General features: G+C 37.8%; 1 protein-coding gene across 3 annotated transcripts; it reads right to left on the bottom strand.

Annotated features, from left to right (window-relative positions):
* Window positions 1–10,605: 10,605 nt before the first annotated feature.
* PDCD10 (programmed cell death 10) lies at window positions 10,606–23,950 on the bottom strand. Of its 3 annotated transcripts, XM_085322327.1 has the most exons (9): window positions 23,806–23,950; window positions 19,295–19,467; window positions 18,568–18,778; window positions 17,681–17,734; window positions 16,530–16,647; window positions 15,776–15,902; window positions 13,202–13,280; window positions 12,783–12,865; window positions 10,606–11,770 (listed from the first exon to the last, which is right to left on the bottom strand). In XM_085322327.1, the coding sequence occupies exons 3-9, from the start codon at window positions 18,661–18,663 to the stop codon at window positions 11,689–11,691; spliced, it is 639 nt and encodes a 212-aa protein (XP_085178453.1). In that variant the 5' UTR covers window positions 18,664–18,778; window positions 19,295–19,467; window positions 23,806–23,950; the 3' UTR covers window positions 10,606–11,688. The 3 variants fall into 3 exon arrangements, with proteins under 3 accessions (XP_085178453.1, XP_085178451.1, XP_085178450.1); XM_085322325.1 differs by lacking the exon at window positions 19,295–19,467 and having other exon boundaries at window positions 23,801–23,950; XM_085322324.1 differs by lacking the exon at window positions 19,295–19,467.
* Between the last annotated feature and the right edge of the window lie 76 nt (window positions 23,951–24,026).

Below are 24,026 nucleotides of genomic sequence, written 5' to 3'. Positions count from 1 at the left end.
CATACATTACATTTAATCACAAAGATAATAAGTGCCAAAACATCTTCAGAATTGGGATCTTAAGTCCAAGAGCCTACAAGGGCGCTTAATTTAAAGCATGTTCTTCCATCCCTGCTTGCACCACCATCTTCTTTCTTTCCCCTCTGTGCATYCTATTCTTTACTTGACTTGATAGCAAAATACAATTTTTAAATGAGTATGTACAGGAAAATCATTGCCAGCTCCTATAAATAGCTGCTGAAGCAGAAGATTAGATATATCGTTCTAACACAGATGCTTCAGTTTATTCTGCTCTCCAGTATTTTCACCTTGTAGTCAGCATGGAAAGCTAACGAAGGATTACGAAGAGTTGGAGAGAGCGTGACCAGATTACAGTTTGAAGTATGAAGTCAGCTTGCTCCCCTCCCCTATACATACACCAGGGATTATTTAAATGTGAAACCACAAATTGTATTACTTTTGCATGATTTTCTGTGACATTCTCAGAACATCTGAAACTTATTTTAGCATGTAGGGCACYYGGGTGAGACTACCTTTCTGGCTCCAGTTCCAATTCCTTTGGAAGAGTAAGAGAGCAAGCGCACTGTAAAGCTTCACACCTATCAAAAGCAAAAGACACCTCAGGCAATGTTGTCTTAGACAAAGAAGATGTCTACTATGCTACTTCCTGACGCCCCCCTCTCTGAAGGCAGGCACCATCTGCACGCAGCCCTGATGGATGGTGCGTGCTAAGCCGCAAGCCTTCCAGGTACCGCCAAGGCCTACAGAGCAGCAGAGCTGGAGAACCTTRGAGCTGTTCCACTAGGCACCTCTGCAGGTACTACAGTGAAAAATGAGCTATTTAAGAGACCTTAGCATTTTCCTTCCCCAAAGGAAAACATGCAGTAGGCATTTTAACGACATAATAAATATTTCTACRTACCAAGCACCTATTTTCTGAAAGCTATGGCCATTCTCCCTCAGTATTTGCTGCTCTGATTTCTTCTGGCTATATAATCTGTGCAGCAGATTAGTTGAAAGTAGATTTATTTTATCCCGACTGCAAGGTATTTGGATGATACCATTAGTTTTTGAATGTTACYGTACTGTAAGTGATTTGCCTTTCTTGACATTAAAATATTTCTCATGCTAAAGACTTTAGGCAGCACTCTGAAATTGTGCCAAGCTCATTGGCCTGCAAAGCTTTCTTTATGCTTGGGAAGTTTTATTATTATTACAGTAATGTTCATACTTCTAGCTGAGATCAAGGCCCTATTATGTATACTGCTTAAATAATGAACAGGGAACTGAGGTACAGAGAAATTAAGCAAATTGATCAAGATCACACAAAGGTTTATGAAAGCTGGAACTACAGCCACTGCAGCCGCTGTTTAAAACAAGGCCATTCTTAGTCTCTGTTGTGTGTGTGCAATGTCAAAACTGTGCTGAAATTACCAGAGACAAAACGACCAATTYGCCCTCTAGTAAGAAAAAGGCACCAGTGATGCCCACTGTACAGCAACAATTCATAGAAAATTTGCAGTACTAAATACATGTGTGTAACTGCCATGTTCACATGCGTTATTTCATAGAAGAGACCAGCATCAACTAGTTGTGCACGGTCCCACAGTCCTGTTCTTCCAGGCTCTGTCCTGTCTATTACTTCCTTAYGCCACAACAGTTCGGAATTTGAGCTGACCACCAGGTCAAAGAGATGCTAGTCGGCAATTCACAGCAGTCATTTCCAGTTGTCTCACGTGCAACACTTACGCTGCGAATTCATTGATTAGAAAGAGGAAATAAGTATTGCAGTACCACAGATTTACTGTCAGTGTCAAGAACACGTCTGACTTCTGTCATCAAGAGGAGTCAGGAATGGGGACTAGGCGTTCAGCAGGTGATTAAAAGAAATGAAACCTTAAAGGATTTTTGCATTAGGGTGCCCCACTGATGGCCATTCTGACGTGAGTATTGAATACTGTAGCACAAAGGAGGGATTCTTCCACAATAAGCAAGTTCTGACCCTCTAAAACCCAGTGATCTATGAAAAAAAGGAARCAGAGTTATCTTTGAACCTGCAACTGATACTAGAATTTGATTTACTTTTTCAAATCTCTATTATTTATTGAGGGGCCTTCTACCCGCTGCAAAAAAAAGTTAATATATTTTTTATAAAGTATGTACTGTTTGCAAATCAAAGATGTAGTTTCAGGAACTACAAGCATACCAACACTATGTTTAACCTAGTGTTGGTATAACACTATACCAACACTAGTATAGTGGAAAGAATAGCACAAGTTATGCTCACCCTCAAGCCAGTACAGGTTTCCTTATCCCCACACCAACACTTTGCTACAGGAACAGATTCCCAACTTTACTGGGTCTGGAAGCCTGTTCCTACTAACATGGGCAAATCTCAGTAATAGACTTCCAGTGTCATACTTTCTGTAAGAAAAACTTTAATACTTACAATTAATTATGCAATTTAAAACACTGAATCGCTCTAATTTTCAAGTTCCATTTGTAGTAGCATTAACTCTTTTGTCTGAGTTCCTTCAGTAAGATGTACTAGTAAAAGAGCCTTTCACTGGAGAGACCAAAAGAAGGCATTTCTGGCATGTTGTCTATGATGGATGCAGATTATGCAATGGATTTCTGAATTCTATTTTAATAGCTCACAGGCAAAATAAATGTAAAATCATCTCTTTTGTTTCTGTTGAAAATTCTACTACAAAAATCTGAACTATGTAGACTTGTAGAACAACTTGTGGAACTCCTTTGCTCCATAGAAGGGGAGATCATTTCAGCAACGTAGCCACATTTCACTACCGATCCTAAAAACCACCCAGAACATTTTAACTCCCCACGTATTAGGCTATACTGTAACAGTACAATAAAAGGAATTAAGAATAAGCAACAGAGGCTTAATCRTTTGATAGGAGGAACGAGGCAGCATTAACTGTAGGAAGCACTGTCATGCTATCAGCCAATAAACGTGCACAGTGTCTGTAACAACAAGCTGGTCAGCTTCCACTGAGATGAATGGCCACACATCCAAGACTTGATGCAAGCTTCCTTAAACATTTAGAGGGAAAACTATTTTGTAATTCCAAGCAAACAAAATAAAGCAAGACTAACACTCTACATTTTGGATAATTTTCAGAGATCAAGAAAAACAAGTGTTAAGGCCAAGTTTTTCATTCACTTCTATCATACTTTTCCTCCAAATAATTTTTGTAAATACAGAAGTGATCATAAATTTTGCCTCTAGAGCATATAAGTAGCAGAGCATATGGGTTTAGAATTAGCTATTAAGAAGTCTGGAAAACTCACAAAGCTTCAAACTTATAATTTAATTCCAGGAACTTGATTCAAAGTGACAGATTATCTGGAGATGTACAGAAGTTTGCAGCTGGACGACTCCCCTACTAAAATCCATCTGTTTTAGGCATTTTAGCTGATGCATTTTCCCACTTGTTCCTAAAGTCAGGCTCAAAAGACAGTGACTAATAGTCTGGAGAAGAACAGAAATTGGAGTTTGCAGACTGAACACCGAAGGAAGCCCAATGATTGCTGCTATGAAAATAAATTGCTGAGTGCAGTTGTACCTTGTACAGATGAACTCCATTCATTTTAAGCAGCCTCAAAGGCTATAGGAGCAGAAGAGCCTGGAATCAAATGGRAAGTCTGTGCCAGAGATGATGCCCCTGAGCTAAGGTTATTGCCTTGCACAGAACAGGGATTCGAATCGCTTTGGCCAACCTGCCCTGAGCACCAGACCCGGAGGCCACAGGTGCCTGCTCTAAAACCTAAAGTGTAACTCAGGCTACGTCGCAGCATGTGGCGCTACAGAATGATTGTGCTGATACTCATTAAATGCTCTCTGGACACCAAGAAGTTAGCACCTGATTCTTCGGTTTTACATTTTAGAGTTGCACTATRTATTTAGTGGAAGAAGTGGCAGCTGCCGATTCTTTATTTAAGCTGGTATTTCCTGGGGTCGACCATTTCAAGAACTGGGTAAACAAAAGCAGCATCAGCTCASGTATCGTGTGCCTCCCTCTGTATCCTAACCAGTGTGGATGAAGTGAGAACGCTGCGCATGTCCTGCAGGCTCAGTGACCTTGCAGATGAAGCACTGCCACAAGGTTACACATCACACTTGACACCTCAATAAATGAGAGTTGGCCAAATAGCAGTTTTGATCACTGATTATTCCAGTGTGTCAGCCCTGCAGTTTAATTTATGTCTGATGGACAGGATTACAACAGKKTTTTTTCCCWTTTTTTGCACCTCAGCTGTATTTTCCTTACACATTACTTTGCTAATGCAAGTTGCTTCCAAATATTGGCAGAGAATTACAGAAGCATTATTGCATGTTCATGAGAAAAACCTCCAGATAAAAAGAGGTCAACAGGTTGAAGTTTACTTACTTTGGCATCATTAGCAGTTGATGTTATTGCTTGTATTTGATACGAGCTCTCTTGTTATGCTGGAAGGAAAAAACATACTTAGCTTTTGTGGCTAACATGTATTTCTTTTTAAAAAAGACTAGCTCAGTTCTTACTTGGATATTGCTCTGATAGAAAATACTTACTTGGTGTTAAAGTTTTGGCTTTGGTGTTAAAGTTTTGATTTAGTTTTTGGTTTTTTAAAACAATACCAAAAAGGAAAGTAAAATTTAGCTTCTATTTTCAGTTCTTCCACAAGCCTCATAGATACTTAAGAAATAGTAGACATTTCCCCCCCACCTCCCCTTACTCTTTGCAGCCACAAAAGTTCTTTGTGAAACTTCAGAGCAACTGTCATTCAGAAGGTTTCTTAAACTTAGGCAAAACTTTTGGCAAGCTAAGTCTGCTAAGTAGTTCAGAGCAGAAACTTAGATTTATTTTCTCTACTAATACATTGTCATACAATTTTTGCCTCCTGATATTATTTTGGGTGACCTGAATTACTATGAGTGAACTACAGAGCACGTCTGATGCTGGGAAAGCTTCACAAACATCTGCATCTGTCTAATTCAGGCAAATCAGAGGAAGCCTACAGCTAGGTCTGAATTTTGCTTCTCACCCTTCCCAGACAGTATTTGTTATCCTCACCACATTACATTCTTGATGGGAACATCTGATCTCACACTCCAAACCATGTATGGAAATTCTGTTCGCCACTTTCATTAAGCAGGTACAGAAAAGCAAGCACAATTATTAATACTACATGGTTATGCAAACATCAGTGAAAAATGGTTACTACATTTTCTTGATAAGCTATGCAAAGTTCTTCTAATTAACATTTTAATTAGAAAATTCACTTACCATGAAAGTGTCCTGTATTTTCTTAAATGTTATATTCTGCCTGCTTTCAGGTTTCTCCACAGCTTTTTTACTGTGGCTTCTGAGATTAGATACCCAGCAGCAGGAAGGAAGTTTAAGTGAATTATAGTTGATAATTGATTCTCTATTTTAAAACTTACGGCACTCATGCTTCTATTACACCCATCACTTGTCCTTGAGCAGTAATTCACCTTTGGAAAAAAGGTATTACCCACTGTGCAAGTCTAACAGATACAATTATGAAATAAAATGCAGAAGATATGTTTATTTAGATAACAGTATGTTTTAAACTTCAGTGAAATTGTACAAAACATTCCCAAATCATTATATCTATTTGGTACAATGACCCCTTAAACTGTGATACCGAAAGAAGTTTAGACATTTGTATCGCATATCTGAGTATGTATTAGAAGTCAGCAATTGAAAATCCATTTTGTTTATCTTGTCACCAATAAGGTGTTCGGTGCTGTGATTATAATTCCATTCCTTTCTTGAATGCACTTTGTAAGCAATAACACTTTTGTCTCTAGAGTGAAGAGTTTAACATTGAATGCTCAGTTTTCACTTCTCTGCAAAATCACAGAACTCCTCTCTCCAACTTCCTTTGATTATTAGTCAAAAGAGAAGCACCTAGGAAGGAGCTTTAATAGCCAGAAACAAAAATTCTAGAGGAACAGCAATGTCTGAGTCTTTTCAAAGACAAACTTCTAACTGGAAAATGTCTGACAAAACTGATCTTTACATAAAGTAAGTTTTCTGGAATGGTTGACTTTCAGATTGCAAATTCTCACTGCATATGCTGCTCAGTAAAGCCTTACTGATCTTAACACAATATCACTTAATAAGTACTGAAATCTGGAGGAAAAAGAAGTGATTAAACTCTTTACTCTATAACTGCATACTCTGATAATGTCCAGGTGTTATCACAGTCTTATGACAAGCATAATGCTGGCACAAACAATTCTTGCACCAAAAACATAGGCAAGCTGCACTCCTTATCCTCACTACTGGGTATTAAATAGCCATGTCCTTGCACAGATTTTTCAAGAATGGCTGTGGAGAAGACAAGCAGTAGATGCTGAATTCAAGAAAATAATCACACGAAAACATGTAGGAATCAACCCCGTTGTAAATCCCCAGCAGTAAACAGTCTTGCAAATACAACTATGCTCTTGCTTTCATTTTACTTTAAGAGAACACAGAAGAATTTGTTGCAACATGCCTTTTTAGTTTTACAGCTGCTTCTAGAAAGTGTTCCTGCTATCTAAAAGAAATTAGAGAAGTGTCAGCAAGTTGCATTAGAAAAACAACTATGACTTAGAAAAAAAGTACCCAATGGAGCAGCTGAAAGACTGAGACCTATCTTATTATCAACAAACCATCCACCGTAAGTACCATAATTAAGTTTGCTGATAGCAGTAGGAAGCATCAAAACACCAAACATCAGAACATGAGGTGACTGAGAACAGAGCAGTACAAACAGGATGCAAGTTTCTGTTTAAGTTGGGGGTCCAGAGATGGAAATAGGAGAGGAAGAGAAAGATCAGCAGGCTAACYCATTGCACAGGGCAAAAGAAACGGGGCGGGGAAACAAGTCTAATGATCTAAAGCCTGCAGGAGCTTGAGGTTTCCCAAAGTCCTACAAGACTAACAGTGAGCCTGSCTGGAGGGAGTGTTACAAAGCAAGTGGGTCACAGTAGTTCCCCACTCCCCCGTTTTGCACTTGTTTTCTCCCTCAGCACTAGTAGATACTACAGGAGCCCTTGACATGACAATGTGCTGCCTGTAGATCCTGCTGCATGTCATACTTGGGTCAGAGTGAATGAGAAGGTGCAATGAAAATAAGAGATTACAGAGAAGATGCTTGTGCCATCCAGCTAGAAAACCACCTTGTATTGTGTTGTATTTCGGTCAGGACCACACTGTCTCAGAAATCAAGCTTTAAATCTTGCTCACATAAGATCGCACAAGATCATACAACCAATCTCATACAACAAATCTCTGAAACAGCCAGGCCCTGCTCCTCCACTTTGGAGGAGGCAACTCCTCTGTGCCAAAATTCAACTTTGTGCTACAAATGTAAGGATAAATTGTTTTGTCTCAGCCTTGAAGGAAAAAGTTTAGCAATATACTTCTATACTTCTGCTATTTTTAAGAAAGACCAAGAGCTTGGGATTCTTTATCTTTAAAAAGTGAAGCCAAGGATGGGATACAGTCAGGTCCCCCTAATACATTAGAAAACTAAAGCGAGAAAAGGGGAAAAAGAATTACGGACAAGGTTAATCAATTCTTTCTGATTAATTTACGCTTTAGATTAGGCTTCCATATTTGAAAAGTGTCCCCTTCTCTCCCTCCTCCCCCACCCCCACAACTGTTTTAAAATCACTTCTAACAAAAGGAATGGGGACAAAAAAGCTGCTATTAAAATACAGGTTGGTAAACTAGTGACCATCGTGTAAGTTTGTTACACTCTGTAACAGAAGGCCAAACTTAATCTTGGAGCATCTTTTCAGTCCTCTTTTTTTTTTTTTTTTTTTTTCCCTAGCCATAAGGTTGCAGCTAGTAAGTTGTTCTGTTCCTGAAATTCCTTTCCTACCAGTCTCTGCCCAGAAGACTGCAAGAGGAGAAACAGGAAAACTGAAATGAAAAATGACAAAGTTAACTAATGCTTTGAATCCTTATGCAAAGCCAGAAAGTTCCTACAGTCCGAGTGGAAACCCCCTGCAATGCCCTTTCAGAAAGGCCAGAAGAGTCCTGCAGGAAGATGGAGCCAGACTGTAGTACAGTGGTTTGGGCAGCTCCTAAAAGACTCCTATAACAAAGCAATATTCCTGAGCAGAATAGCTAGTGTCTACTCCAAAGATAAGTGATAATAACTGCAGCACCAACTACAGTTATTAGTATCACACATTTTGAGTTACATTTATTTTGTCTCCCTTTTATTCTTTTCATAATGGAATAAGCAAACTCAGATTTGTGGTAGTATCATCTAGACAACCTTCCTTCCACTCCTCATTCAATTCATAAAGTAGTATACATATGGCATCTTTGTAAAATCAAAAGATGAGATAACATCTGCAGAATAAACAAGATACATTTCTTCTCTGGACACACAATGGAAGATCTGAAAGGGAACAAGAAAAAGACAGGGTACAATTCTGTACTAACCAAGATAGAATCACACAAAAAGAAGGCTTAATCTCAGCATTCATACCTTATCACCATGTTATTGTCCAGGTAAATCGAAGTGCAGACACTGGGCCCCAACAAGTTCTCCCAACAATTTTCATACCTGCCATGTTATGATGTCAGCTCAAGATAAGGCTTATACTGAGTTAGGCACCTCGCACATTTTATCAGTTTGTTAAAACCTTCATTTTATGAATATTAAAACAAACACCTTTTAGTTAGAACTTGGTCTAAGCTTTTCTTCACATTTTTTTTATATGCTGAGAAAGGACCATCAAAACAAATCAAGCAATTAAGACAAGTCATGTTTCTTTGCTTCATAAAGATACCAAATATGCAAAGCTTTAATTTTATTAGATTGATTTGTCTGTTAACATTGTAGCAGTTATAACCTACATTCACAGCAGCCGAAATTTTATAATAGCAATTAGTAGCACTTTAGTTGCTGTATTAGAAATCTCTTTAAACAGAAACTTATCACTAGCGACTCAGATAATTTGAACATAAAGTGCAAAATCACAGTAAAGCTCAGACAGATCTATGCCCCAGCTCTTAGTTAGTGGAAGATTAAAGCAATGTTTGTTAAAAATCACTAGATATGGATTCACTGTACACAAGGAGAGAGTGTGACCTGAATATATCAAGTAAAGTATTTCCATTATCAGACAACGATTAAAATGAGTAATTTTCCATTTTTAAGAATGGCAAAACACACAATAAGGTTACAAACATAAAACAAAATGCATTGGTCAGACAACTTGAAGCTTATTGCTATACTAGGTACCTTTACCTGATAAGGACGTTTGGAAGAACTGAGAAACAGTTCACTTCTTGATAGCCTCTGATTCCAACTTCAAGGAATCAGTTACCAGGGCATAATACATCATTCTGTTTGGGAACAAGTCATAAAAAGCTTATGTACATAGGTGTGTGTGTAGATTTCATTTATATACATATATATTTATATAACGTGCACGTACACACACACACTGTTTTGAACCACCTGCAGAACAAGTATGTAAACACGCTATCATCAGTCAGTCAGTAAGGCTGGCCAGCACTAGCTGTTCTTCCCGTTACTGGTCCTCTCTTGATGCAGGCAGTGATTTTATTAGAACGGGGTCCAATTCATGAAGCATAAACCAAGCTGTCATAGGTCACTCATAAAAACCACCGTTAACAGGGTACACTTGCCAACAGCAAATACACTTTCAATGCAAATTAAGCATCAAAAACTGTACATCTTTCCCTTACATCCACCTGACTTACTAGTTTTAGTTAAGCTTTGTGTTACTAGGTCTTAATTACTAAGCTACCATCATCCACAAGGAAGACTAGTAAACCTTTTTACCTACACAACTCAAAAGATGCAAGTTAAGTACTACTGTAAATTAGACCAACTGCCTCCTTCCTGATGCTAGCTAGCAGTTACTTTTACCACTTTCAAAAAAAAAAATGACAGTTCAGCATGTCAATGGATACTATATCAAGTTGTAAGAATTATAAACAGTGTATAAACAATTACCTTTGTAACTTTACTGAGCTCAACTTGCTCGTAAACAAAAAGACACCACTGTCAATACACCACTGTCACAACAGAAAACATCCTGAATAGCAAACCTTTCGGGACTCCGTTGATAGTTTTAGATAAGCACGAAATTCACAACCTATGTTCCAAGAACTCATTTTCATTCCATATCCTCCTTTACATCTTTGTTACATCTCAGTACTGCTGGAATATTTATCAAGGAAATTTTACTACGTACAGAGATACAACAGAACATCCAGAGTCATTTTGGCAGGATGCACATGTCCATTTTTCCACTTCTAGACTATTCAGGCAGATAACCCCAGCTGTTGCACTCGAGGTAAGAGTCTTCTCCCAAAGAGCAGGGCTGCACAAGGCCACAGCATGCAAAGATGTCTGGCCATACCTCCTCTTCATCATTAACGCCTAAACAAAGAATAGCCCTGTAGCAATTGTGCTTTTCAGTCGGAAGTGATCTTCCCACAGACAGCTTCTACAGGTTTATAAACTGCGTCAGATTTTTCCCTAAATTTACTAGTCATTTCAATGCAAAGACCAAATAAAGTTTTCAGCAATCAATTCTATGAAGATTCTTTGTATTTCGAAATAAACTCAATTTGCATTTTGAAGGGGCATGCAATATTCAGTAGAGTAAGTGGCATACTGCCATGCAACAGGAGTGGTAAGATTTGAGTCTTTGTCCATCAGCAGTTGTTCATCATCTGCGTAACAGTGAAATTTAACAATCTAGGTCTCACATGATTTAAATTTAAAAAAAGTGCCTTCTATGGCATGCATAGCAGAAACATCACTGGCGTTACCCAGAAGAGGCCCCCTGCTGCCAAAAGGGTACCAATTAAAAAATTTGTTGTCTCAAAATATTGAATTGGACCCTTTGCTGCACACTCAGATACATATGTTTGAAAAGTAATTCTGTACTCAAAATCCTGAAATATTCTAGGAGTAAAGCCTGCTAATCTGCCACCAACAAAAGATTAAAGTGGGATTAATATCTATCAAAAACAAAATACACACCTCACTTCTGGCATTCTTTATAATTTTGCCAAAGATATTTTAATATAATTTTTCAGGTGTTCTGGTCTAATATTGGATGACAGTCAAAATCTCAGCTTTTAAAAAAATTCACTTTTATACTGATCTAAACTGCCAAAGGCCTTAAGCACCCAAATAATTTGAATTTCTTCCATTTAATCAATGTTCTGCAGTAAGCATTTCTGTTCACATACAAAAGGACAGTCTAACAGATGTAAACTATTTATTGAATATTTGCCACCAATATTGTTAAATACATAATCTTGCAGTTTTTCTGCTTTCAAGTTAAAATGTCAGAAACAGAACACCAAATATTTACAATTCTTATAAGGAATGTTACATAATGACACATTAAGGCGTAAATTCTTTTGGCTTATAATTCTGAAAAGAATGATAATAGCAAAAAGTGATGCAAAATCTTCATTGTGAGATTATGATTAAGCTACAATGTTTTACAAAAATATGGTGTAAGATGGCAATAATCCCATTCAAAATCCTGCATTAGGCCCCTTCAAGGGAGGCTGATAATTTATACAGTCAAAACTTTAAAATTTACATATAAAGGTACCCTATCCACCATTGAAAAGTACAACTCAACATATACAGTTTTCAGGCCACAGTTTTGAAGGTCTGGAGTATCAAGTTGGTTTGATGAATTAGTCGGTTGGCACTTATGAACACATTTATTGCCCTGTTAGAAAAGAAAAAATACTTCAGACATCTTTAGAAATGTGTCATGTCATTGAATAAAATAATATTAAGTCTGGGTAACTAAATACAATAGCCTCTAGACTTTCCAAAAGAGAAGCACCTTGATGTGCTTCACAATATTGTGATCTAACTTAAGTTTACAGCCAGCGAACAGCCTTTTTAGACCTACCAATGCAAACAGGCCTATCATTTATTAGCAGGAACCTACAACATCAATCACTTAGTTTTGGGGCTTTAACACTAAAAACATTTGAACAGATGGTCTTTTTTTTTCCTTCCACCCAGTGCTGAACACTACACTCTGCAGTGGGGATATTTTCCTCAACAGATATGGAGCATGCATACATAAAGATAAGGGGGGATGTGTGTGTGCGGGGGGGGTGTCACTGAATTTTTAGCCAAGTAATTAAGTAATTGTATCTAAGTATGACTGTATCTTGTTTAGTGCTGGGGCCACCAGATACACAAGAAAAACTTCCAAGAAAACAACAAAAAGATTAATCTGCTGAGTCATTCCAAATATTACAGTGTACTGAGTAGCTACAAAAAATTATGATAAAAATTTAAGTCACCTAAAAATGCCACAGAGATACACAGTGTTTTGCAAATGATATTTTGAAATAGGGAAGTTATTTGTTTCAAATAAAGTATTCATAAGTTCTCCTTGCATATACATACACAAAAACACCACATGAGACTATGCAACTTAACTACAAGCATAAGAATTCAAAGCTAACACTGTACACTGATGTTGTATGGTGTCTCAAAATAATTTTTCCCTCCTCACAACTGCATTACAAAATGAATACTGTTTTAAAGCAGCCACAATGAGGTCTGAGGACATACTCAGAATCTAGGTGGATAAAAAAATTAGATAAGCCCTGAGGAAGCCTGTTTATGCCCAAAAGCTTATCTGATCTTTCCAATCATGCCAGTTAAATACAAGATTCTTTTTCATTAAGTACAGTTTGTCATTACAAAAGCATACTCACTTTCCATCTTTAAAATAGGTTTTCAGAGTATCACTGAAACTTTTGGAGTATTTTACGAACTCTTTCTTTTGGTGCTCAAGTGCCTAAGAAAACAAAAGTAACAGAAGTAGAGTTTTCRTGTAACTATTGCCCACAGTAAGGGTCTTCATTAAGTTAAGAAAAGGGAAAATAGGTTAAAAATATATACATACAGAAATGTAAATATTCTAGAAGATATACAGAGAAATGATCCCATTCCTACTAAACTGATACTTTTCATAAAAAAGTTTCTTTCTAAAGCAGTATGTCTATTTGAAAATTTTCTTTGGCTACAAATTCTATCATCAACCAGTTAAGCTCTCCTATTCATCCTTTGATCATAAGGATATGCCTCCTCTTATACTATTAAAAGTGCTGTATAAAGAAGTTATTTCACATACCCTCCGGTTCTGGTATTGATATTTCTTGAAGACATTATTTACTGTGTCAAGAAGTTCCTTTATTGCACTTGCGATGTCCCTATTTGGCAATAAAAAAAGATAGTTGTAATATCCTTAAATTATCCTAATTAAAGGCTTGAATTTAATCCCCTTCTACAAGCAGTCAAATCATATTTCTTAGAACATTCTCTACTTTACAGAATGAATGTTAGGTAGGATGTAGTAAGACGTAATGCAAAGAGCTTGTCAAGTTACAAGGTAATTCAAATTAGTCATCAGCAAGTTAAATTCTGTCTAGTGACATAGGGCTCTTGTTAAAAATATTCAACTCTATTCACTCATTCATATGCAAGTATCAAGCTATGTTCAACAGGAGCAGAGGTGCTAGCCTCTTCTACAACTGTTTTAAACATTTAGACCTAAACACAGTGTTTGATCCTTCAATTTTTTTCCACCTTCAACTTTCTTCCACATTAAGAGTCATGAGTCACTCTCTATGTTGAAGTGTTTTGTGATTAGCATCATAGAAGCAATGGAATGAAAAAGTCTTCATTGAGACCTTAGTAATAGTAAACAGATCCCCCCATCCCTTCCTAAAGGGTGGTGAGTGTATTGCTACATAGTTCAAACTGATCAGAAGCACCTACCATTAAAAAGACTTAAAATTCCCCTCTTGCTATATTGAAAAGTATTTATCAATACTCTGTATCAAAATTCTTTATTCCTTATATAAGTACCATTAGGTGTGTCAATAACATCAGGAGAGACAGAGTTGTAGCTTTGTGGGTATATGATGCATTACCTTTATTAAATATTTGATAACTTTTTGCATTTCAGAGTATTCAAGATAATTTCTACTCACTAGGCAGAGTATGCAGATATTCTGTATACTCTCGTACTTTTCTGCTGCAGTGCTACAAAGTAATTTCTTGCTTTTAAGATCAATGATATTTCAAAAATACATCAATAAAGTATAGTGAATCCAAAATTAATTGCAAGCCATTCAATAAACTAAGCTTAAGACTTCACATGAATACGACGACTTTGGCCATGTGTTTCATATTTAGTATTTGTGATTCATTAAGTGTTCTGTGCAATCTTAAGATATACAAATTCTCTACTGACTTTACTCTCTTAAGAGAAATCCATACACTTTAACTCCTTGCTGAAGCTAAATTCCAAAAGACAGAACGCCCTCCATATTGGAAAAGAACCTGCAGGCGAGGGTTGCAGCGGGAGAGAAAAGACTAATATAGTTCACGAGTAAAAACTAGGTCAGGTAAACTAACTGGTTTACCAAGTATTTGAATGAGTAAATGTAAGTAAATGAATTAGTCTAAGAATTCTTTGCAGGAGATGGAACCCCTCCCACCCACTCCTGTCAGACTGACTACACAATCTGTTTATTTGATCCCCAGCAAATAAAGAAAAAGGAATTTGTGTGTGCAGTAACAACAGAATAAAGATAGTCCTGAGAGAGATCTACTGCTGACAATGTTTCTCTGCAACCTTTARGAGGTTCCAGAGCCTATTCCCTTACTCCTTGCCTGTACTCCAAAGAGACAGAATTCTCTAGTTTGAAGTGCCAGGAGAACTGTATTTTTGAGGGAAGGACAGGCGAGGAGGAGAGTTGACTTCCAAGAAGCTCATTATTAGATATAGATAAGAGGCAAAACTATAAAAACCTTACCTAATTTTAAAAGGTTGCATAATACTGCATATTGAAGAGGCCTTTTTAGGCCTACTACTACAAACAGTACTTAAACAGCTCTATGTGCACATACAGTTTAGAGTATAAAAGGGAACAAACGAATTTAAACATGAAACCAAAGGAAATTAAATACTCAATATTCATTAAACAAATGCCATTATGTTTGCTTTGGGCAGCTATGTAGCTTCATATCAATGTGATCTACATATCTTTAAAATGAAAGAAGTTGCAGAAGTTAAACATAATTACAATAGCACAATTAAGGTACTATCACTGTAAAGGTTCAAATTTTCAACCACTGAATACAGCATATTATGTCAACAAAACAGCTCCTAGCACATATTTATTATTTTATTATTTCAGTCATGAACTAGAGAATTCTATACATGGGTAGAGTGACTTCCTAGGATTTCAAGACAAGTATCACAATAGTAATAGTACAAGTTTGTACAGTCATTTTAATTAAATCTGTAACAATATAAATGGTATACTGTAAACAGATTCAGAATCTTACATGTTATGCAGCTTTTTATGAATGTGGCCACAAATTATTTCTTATATGAGGAAAAAAAAAAATTTAATTCAGCTTTTCATGACTGTTAGAACTGAAGTTTTATCTGGCCAGAGAAGTTCCACCCAAGCAAAATTAATGAAGAACGAAACTAATGCTTCTTCCCAACTACACACAGACAGTAAGCTTATTTAAAACACAACATTGGTCATCCTGACTTGGCTTAGCCACATTCCCCAGAAATCACTTGCCTCAGCAAGTACCAGCACACAAATTGGTTTTTAGTTTGTCATGTTGAAGGACAAAATGTTTTGATCCTGATCTTCAGATAAATACATAATGTAGTACTTACTTGATTGTCTGAAGAAACCTCACTCTGTCATTTATCTCATCAGGAATCTTACTAAGAATCTGTTTAAGTGCTCGTGCCTTTTCATTCAGGTCTTGGAATTCCGGTTCTGGTCTTTCAATCATATATTCTAACAAGGAGAACATTCAAATACACCATTAGTTTCTTCAAGTTTCTAGTGACAGCTAAAATTTCTACTTCAAAAATGCAGCAGTATCCTCATGTCTCATTTCAAGGTGAACAACAAACAGCCACATCCACAAAACTGCAATGGACACACTTGGTATCAACAGATGCACAGCACAAATACCTTTAGTGTTGGAAATCTGAACAAGTGTCCATCTTATTTTTATCAGTGTGATATGCTTCAAATTACACTAATCAAATGCAATATTAAAGAAAACTTAAAGCTGCTTTTCACTCATATAACTACAGCTAGTTATCTGAAGCATGGAAAAGAAAGACAAGTTATATCCTCTCCCGCTATATTTATTTCTAGTTGTTTAAACTGTAAAAAGCAAACTACACAATTCCCCCACACAAATCTAAGTTCTAAAAATTCACCCTTTTTCTTTTATTGGTCAAGTATGTTTGGGAGATTAATTTCTGAAAGAGGTATTCAGAAAGTACTATTATTCTTCTACAATGCAGAATAATAGGAAACTTATATTTTGAAACTAAGTGGAGAAATGCATGTTCTTAGGTAACAGTATAATTAAAAATACACATATTCAACRTCAGGGATGAGATTTTTTACCTTCTACATCATCAGCTGCCATACGCAGAAGAGATTCTGTGAAGTTCACATCCACGCTTTTTTTCTCCAGAATTTTCATGATTATGTCCTGTGTGAGACCTGGATTTTCTTTTTCAGCCTACATTGCAAAGATTTTTATTTAGACATGCAAGACCTGAACACTGCAAGCAAAAAGGCAGACTTTTATGCAAAGTACTTCTCATACAGCAGGAGTTTGCTAGAAACTTTAAGAGTCTAAGGGGCTTAAAAAAGCAGATTGCATTGTACACCATTCTACTGCAACATCCATTTTTCTTAGACTACATCAGTGGCTTTGCATAGGCAACCTTCCCAATAAACTTTTCCATTCATTTCAATTTGGGTAAGAAATACTCCATAATGAAATTCTCTACATTTTGTTTTATTCCTATAAACAAATTTTTAGTGAATTAAATCCCAGTATGTACAACATTTTGTTCTGTGTCAACCACAGGGATTTTACCCCATTTCCACAAGAGATTTTATAAGTCTGCTTCTTACAAATCACATCATATGCTCAAACATCATCTCACTCGCTTCTTTGGAAAAGCTACTCTTGATTGAGAGCAGACACCTAAGTCAAGCTCAACTAGACTAACATTGGAGGTATTCACACTACAAATACAACAAACACTGAATCCTTCTCTCAGCCAAATGATAATCAAATCCCGTATCTATTCATTTTATAAATAGTTTTTGCAGATTGCTACATACCTCTTTCCCCATAAATGTCTACTCTAAATAATCTTGTCATGTGTACTAAAATTTTGTTACCTTTATCATTTTTGCCCTGCCTTCACTGACTGCCCCCTCATTTAAGCTTTTGTATAACATGGACAACATAGGTATAATCGAGCAGTTTTACACATGTCATGTCTTAAATCTTTCAGATTCCTATTCATAACATGTATRGCCACACTTGTCTAACTTACAGATAGATATTACCAATCCATGCAATTGTCCACAGATACATATATATAGATACACATGGGTATTTAAGATTATGGATTATGAATAAGGCAGTCTTAAAACAAGACAGTACAGGGAAGCAAGACAGCTGAAAGTTATTTTAAGCTTCATTACAGATAGTTTACATTCCAAATAATCATTTGTCAATACAAGTTACTGCTCACCTTAATAAAAGCTGCTCTCAGTGTCTGAGCTGCAGATAGATTTACTCTTTCTAGCTGCAATGAAAGTTTAGAATGATTAGCAATTCTAATGTTATCAGAACAAAACAAGTCAAGCACTCAGGTCTTACCTTACAGAGCATAAGGCAACAGAGAACATACAGAGAATCCAAATGACTGGTCTGATTTGAAGGAGAAATAAGAAGTTTGCTCCCAAATGGAAAAAAACTTGCCCCCCTAAATAAAAGCATAAAAAACCCAAACATATGACTGGACGTGTTTTGATTTTGTCCAGCCTGCAGTTGCAGTTCCAAAGAAGCTTCTGAAAACATCCTGAGCGTCTCCCGTACTTGCAGAAAGAGAAATATCCTATTAAATCACAGCCATTACAGCCAGTAGCAACAAAAATAAGAGACACCATACTGTTCACAGGTAACTGTACATTACTATAGCTATATTGTATCTGCACTTATTATAGCTGAAATAACTCCAGAAAAAAAAAACAAAACTGATTTACAATAAAGAAAGAAACACTAAAATAGTTATCTCCAGAGGAACTGCACATTCAAAAAAAACCTTATAGTTTTACTGCAATATTGGTTTAACCATTAACTTCTATGTTGTGCACTATCATTCAACCTTTTTTGTGAAAATCTTGTCTACTGCAAAAGTTAAGGAAAAAAGATCAGGGCCAAGATAACCAGCAACCTTTGAAGAATCTGAAGTGTTGCCTTCATGAAAAGGATTAAAAAACCAAATCTACAGAAAAGAGATGGTGCTAGATCTGTGGCACAAAGCTTTCCATATCAAGATGAGTAACTTATTACTGTGATCATACTTCCCAACGTAAACATGTTTATTGCATTCTAAAGCAAAAGCATGTAGCTTACCTCATTGAAGACAGGGTACATTACAGCATAAAGTGGCATGGAAACCATAGAAGTGGTCTCTGCTTCATTCTTCATCTCTTCCATTGTCATCCTCATTCAAAGACCCACTTCTCAAGAAATATGCTATAGAAGCATAAAACTCCTCATTCACTGAAGCGTTTCCTCTTTTTCCTCGTTGTGTAAGAATAAAGAACTTTAAAAGTATATCATCCTAAGGATGCATGAAGGAAAAAAAAAAAAAAAGACTGCTTACAACTGAAGTTTCTAAAAATGAAAAGGCACATAACACCATTAAGTTTACTATTGCCCAGAAAGTAGGGATTATTTTATGGCAGGAGTTTAAGTGATTGTTTCCACTTAATGAAATTTCAAAACCCTAGCTCAAATTTATTAAATGAGAACATATCTTCAGTAAGGTACTACTGAAAAGCTTTGGCTTAAGTTCTTACATAACTCATTTTCCTGAAAGTAATAATTTTATTTAATATGCAATACATAAATCTTGCCATCACTAGTAAGCAACAACATAAGATTCCTGGCAACTCTCATACTCTTTTCATGTGAAAAGCTTTGTTTAAAAGCATTAAACACTGTAAATATTAAATACTAATACATATGTTATGAAACAGCATTGAAACTAGATGTATATTCTATGATTCTATTGAAATGATTCTGCTGAAAAGAACATTAACAAATATTACAGGACACAAACACAGGTACTCCCTACCCGTTTGAGGTCTGAATACTACATCTTTGTTTTCATATAAGCAGAAGTCTTGTTTCCATTCAGGGTGTGTCAACAGCTATGTTAATTCAATAGGAAATTGTTCCAGTAACTGAACCTAGTTTTTGGAAGTTCTCCACCCAGTCCAGCTCATCCTCTCCAACATGGAGCGATCACTGCTCAGACCCAGAACAGATGTGGAAAAAAGGTCACCCTGTAGTTCATAAGAAATCTCTGTAAAAGTATGCTGTATTTTTTTTTAACAGGTCAAGATTCTTTTTGAATATTTTACACAACATATTTGAGTTTATAGAAAATAATTGCATAACACGACACTCAATTACCTAGTGTATCTGACTTAATATCGCTACACTATGCATCTTCATAACAGATGTAAAGAAGTCACTTTCTAGTTATGTGTAATTTAGGCGTACTGCAGTCTTTAATTGTGAAAAGCAGCAGTGAATAGTCTCTTTCCAAAAAGACATATTTGTTTTACTGAAAGATAGTTTGTCATAGCTGCACTAAAACACATACAAATAGTATCTTAGAAGGTCTGAATTCTGATTATAGGCTGAATCACTATGGAAATGGAAAACAGTTCTATTATTTTGATAAATTATTAGAAAGTCCATGAGTCTTCAGAAGAGCCGACTAAAGCCAAAGTTTAAATGCAAATTATCGTGCAGCTTTTAACATCTTTTTTGTCTGTAATCAAGAGCTATCACGTGCATAGCACTAAGACTTATGGCAACACTCTTCGGAAAGTTTAACCCGAGTTCACTAGAATCTCAAAACAGTCTTTTAATTGAGATAAATTTAGACTAGTTCCACTAGTCATTTAACTTATGTTTTCATAGAATTTTATTTCATCTTCCTGAGAATGTAAAAACTGATACTAGAACAGCACAATGCAGTTCTGTACTAATTGAGCTCAAACAAATCTTGGCAAATTATTATCAGAAGATGCACAAAGGTGTTTCTCAACAGGTATAGAATTTGCTAATTGGTCTGAGAAGGCAAGAAAACAGTCAGATCTATTGTATGGGAATAAATACAGACTGCCAAATATAAACTGCACACAAGCCTGATTTTTATTGCAGTGACCCCGCAGATTGAAACACAGCCTGTTCGCCAGTAGGTATAATAAAGTCATGCTTTAAAGTTTCAGCACTAAACTATTGTGATTCCAGTTATTGAACAGGCACTGAGAGAACCTGTAAATTTTAGCTGATTAACAAATTCCAAGGAATTCTTTGATGGACCTATTCCTCTAATATCTACCCAATGATATTTTAAATCATTCTGCTCAACTATGTCATAAAAAAATAGAGAGAGAGATGATAAACTTCCTGTAAGCCAAAACAAACATATAGGAAAAGGCACCACTCTTCCTGAATTTTACAACTGCTGTTAATAGCAACCACAGTAAAAGTTTGCTTTCTCTAATCTATGTCATTGACAGATTTTTGGTAAAGGACTAAACCAAACAGCAGGAATACAGAGCTACTTAATGAGAATCCCACTACAGTCTGCAGTARTCTTCCCAAAACTTGTATTTGCTCATTGACCAACATGAAAGCCAGTGAGATATCTATGAACATAAGAAAGGTGTTTCTTTAATACTAGCTTTTCAAATTGTGTTTAAAGAGAGCACAGCATCCTAATTATAACTCAAAAGATTTTTTTTAAAACAACAGAAACATCATGCATGTATAACTCAGGACTGAAATCCTGCCATCTGTAGACCTACCTATGCTAGTATAATGCCGTCTCTATCCTACTCTCCAGGCTCCATATACCTTAAATCTGGAAAACCTTAAGCACCTAGACATTAACGTCTAACCACAGTCTTTCTTTTAAGAAAGCACCGAAGAGGAAGAAGGCCCAAGTAGTGATTTACCAGATCAATGATTTCAGTAGTTGGCTTCTAGAGTAGAACCAAAAGTACAACTCTACAATTGCTGGTAAAAGCTGTCCTTATTGCCCAGATGTTCTGTTCCACCTTCTGTGGTAAAGATTCAAGAACAATAGGTTAAAGAAAAAGCCCCCTAAAATTCTCATTTTACCAAAACACCCAAGAAGAAAGAGGTGGAGAAACAGCAATATTACTATTTTAAGCGCATACATACCCCCAGACAGCTTGTTGCATTATTATGCTTCCCTTATTAATGGGCATTTAAAGAACAGTTAAAAAAAACGACTTCCTCCTTTTCAGATACTAGCTTACCTGCTAGCACTATCCTTCAATCACAGATTGTAATCTTTCCCATTGTATAACTTAAAAATATATGGTATAAAGCCTTTAAGCTTTGTACTTAAGATGCAGAACTACTTTTCTTCTAAAAATCGAAGAGACTTCACGATGCAGTATGCATCTGCAAAAAGACTGCCAGGAAACACTAAAGCAGCAGATCTTTCAGACCCAGACAAGGAAGGCTTTGGCTAAATAAGAATACTAAGAAGGTAAGGCTGGCTTGAGACATTTGGAAATTAATTGCTTATCATTCACTTTCTGAAGGCCTCCTGCTTCAGCTTTGAAGGACAAGCAAGAAATACATATTGTGAAGAACTACCTGATCCTCTCTGAAAAAAATTACAAGAAGAAAACCCCCAAATTCAAAATAAAAAACACCTCTGGATCTACTAACAAATATAGGTTTCTACTTTAAGTGACTGCAACCCTTAGAGAAACCAAAGGTTTGCATTGAAGAAAACATCACCTTTACCTCTACTTTCATTCTCTGTGCTGCATACTACTTATCTGGAATAGAAAAAAAAATGAAGACAAGAAATTTTTTCCTTAGAAGAGGCGAATAAGGAGAAAAGGTTGATGTATGCCTAGGGAACAGAGAAAGGGATGAGGACTGAAAAGCCAAGTCTGATCAGAACATTTCTTCTCCAGTGTCCTGTCTGAAAGTGGTTAGTAACACATTTCAGACAAACATACAAAAAAATCTCAACAAAACATCAGATCCAATAGCTTTGATTTTAAAAAAAGCAGAAGAGATTTCAAAATAAGAGTTTCAACAGTCGCTTTCAGACCACTCATTGGAATTAGTGTACAGTTCAACTACAATGACAAGATCTGTATTCCAAAATCAGTAAAGATAACCAGAAACAGTTACAAAGGCACTCTGCTGTACGAGTTCCATGTTCTAATTTGTATTCCCAGTAGTTCACTGAAAAGGTAACAGAAAGAAAATTGTCAGAAGATAGTATTGAAGTTTTAAAGGATCTTTAAACATCTTCTGCTAAAGACATAGGCAGTTTTCAAACACTCATCCAAATACACTAGAGCCACTTACACTTCAGTCTACTCTGACAAAGCATAGCTGCTTATGCATTATATTACTGTGAGAGTGACTAATACAGAAGTCATATAAGCAATTCAGATAAACCCAAGAAGTCTAGCTTTAGAATCAGATCATCTTAAAAAAAAATACAACCTTATTCTGAAATCACTCTTATAATTAATTCACATTCTTTTGCAATGCTGAACTTCAAAATGAGGATGATTTAATTTTTCCTAACATATATAGCTTTTGTGCTTGCCACAGGAGGAACAAGAATATCCTCCTGGACTGCACCTCAATTTCACTTGGTACCTATACAAAAATTGTTTTGGCTGAAGCAGATCACTATTCTTAACATGCATTATGGAAGGGACATATGCCAGCTTCTTTTTCAAGTTCCTCCCCCTCTTCGGGGATTTGAAAGTTAAAATAACATTTGTGTCTATTATTCCACCAAATACTCTATTTAGTATTAGAAATTAGATGAAAACAAAAGCACTTGCAAACACACAAACGTGTTTCAACRAGTAAACGAACGGCAGAAAGCAACTGCTTCCTCGCACACAGGAAGGGCACCAGCCTGGCCCAAGGTTTCAGCCCTCTACCCAGGCCCGCGGCACCTGTAAGCTGCGGGAACGGAGCAAAGTCGCCAGTTAAAGGGGCAGTTCACAGGGGCAGCGTTTACTGCTCCGTCTCCGCAGGCCGGGGCGGCAATGCCGGCCGAGCCCCGGCTGCGGGACGGCGCCGCGGGGCCCCCTGCCTCCGCGCTGCCAGCCGGGCAGCCGCAGGGCTGCCCCGTTCCCCGGGCTGCGGGGACGGCAACGCTCCGGCGGCGCGGCCGAGCCACCTGACGACGCTCCTCGCTAACGTTAGCGCGAGCTAAAAATACACACGCGGGCCTACGTCTGCCAGGCCGGGGCGGCCCCCCGGAGAGCGGCGCCCGGGCCCCGGGCAAGGACGAGCCGGCGCCAGGCCGCGCCCCCGCCTCTCCCCACGGGGACACGGGTCACCTGCCGGGCCAGGCCGGCGCCCCGCGGCGGCGAGGTGCGGAGGCGAAGGGGGCAGCCAGGGGCTGGCCCGCCCGCGCTCACCTCGCGGCGCCTCGGCCGCCCCCRCCCCACACCCTCAGCCAGGCCCCGACGCCCGAAGGCGCGTTACGCTCCCAGCGCGGCCCTAAGCGACCGCACTAACGACCGCCAGCGCCCGCCGGCACCTCACCGTGCGCCTCGCCTCGCCCCGCCGACCCCCGCGCTCCTCAGTGCGCTTCGCCGCCGCGCCGGAAGTGCCCGCGAGCAGGAAGCGTCCGCCCGCCGCCGCCGCCGTTACCACACTCCAGGCGTTGTCCGGAACTGGCCGGCGGCCGCGCTGGCCCTTGGGACTTGGAGTCCGCTCCCGGCCGGCGCGCGTCCCACAATGCAGCGCGGCACGCGGCGCCCGGC

The sequence above is a fragment of the Rhea americana genome, unplaced genomic scaffold (genome assembly GCF_003343005.1).
Source record: "Rhea americana isolate MKP2758 unplaced genomic scaffold, rheAme1 scaffold_76, whole genome shotgun sequence".
NCBI lineage: Eukaryota > Metazoa > Chordata > Aves > Rheiformes > Rheidae > Rhea > Rhea americana.
This window is presented reverse-complemented; position numbering and strand designations above follow the sequence as displayed.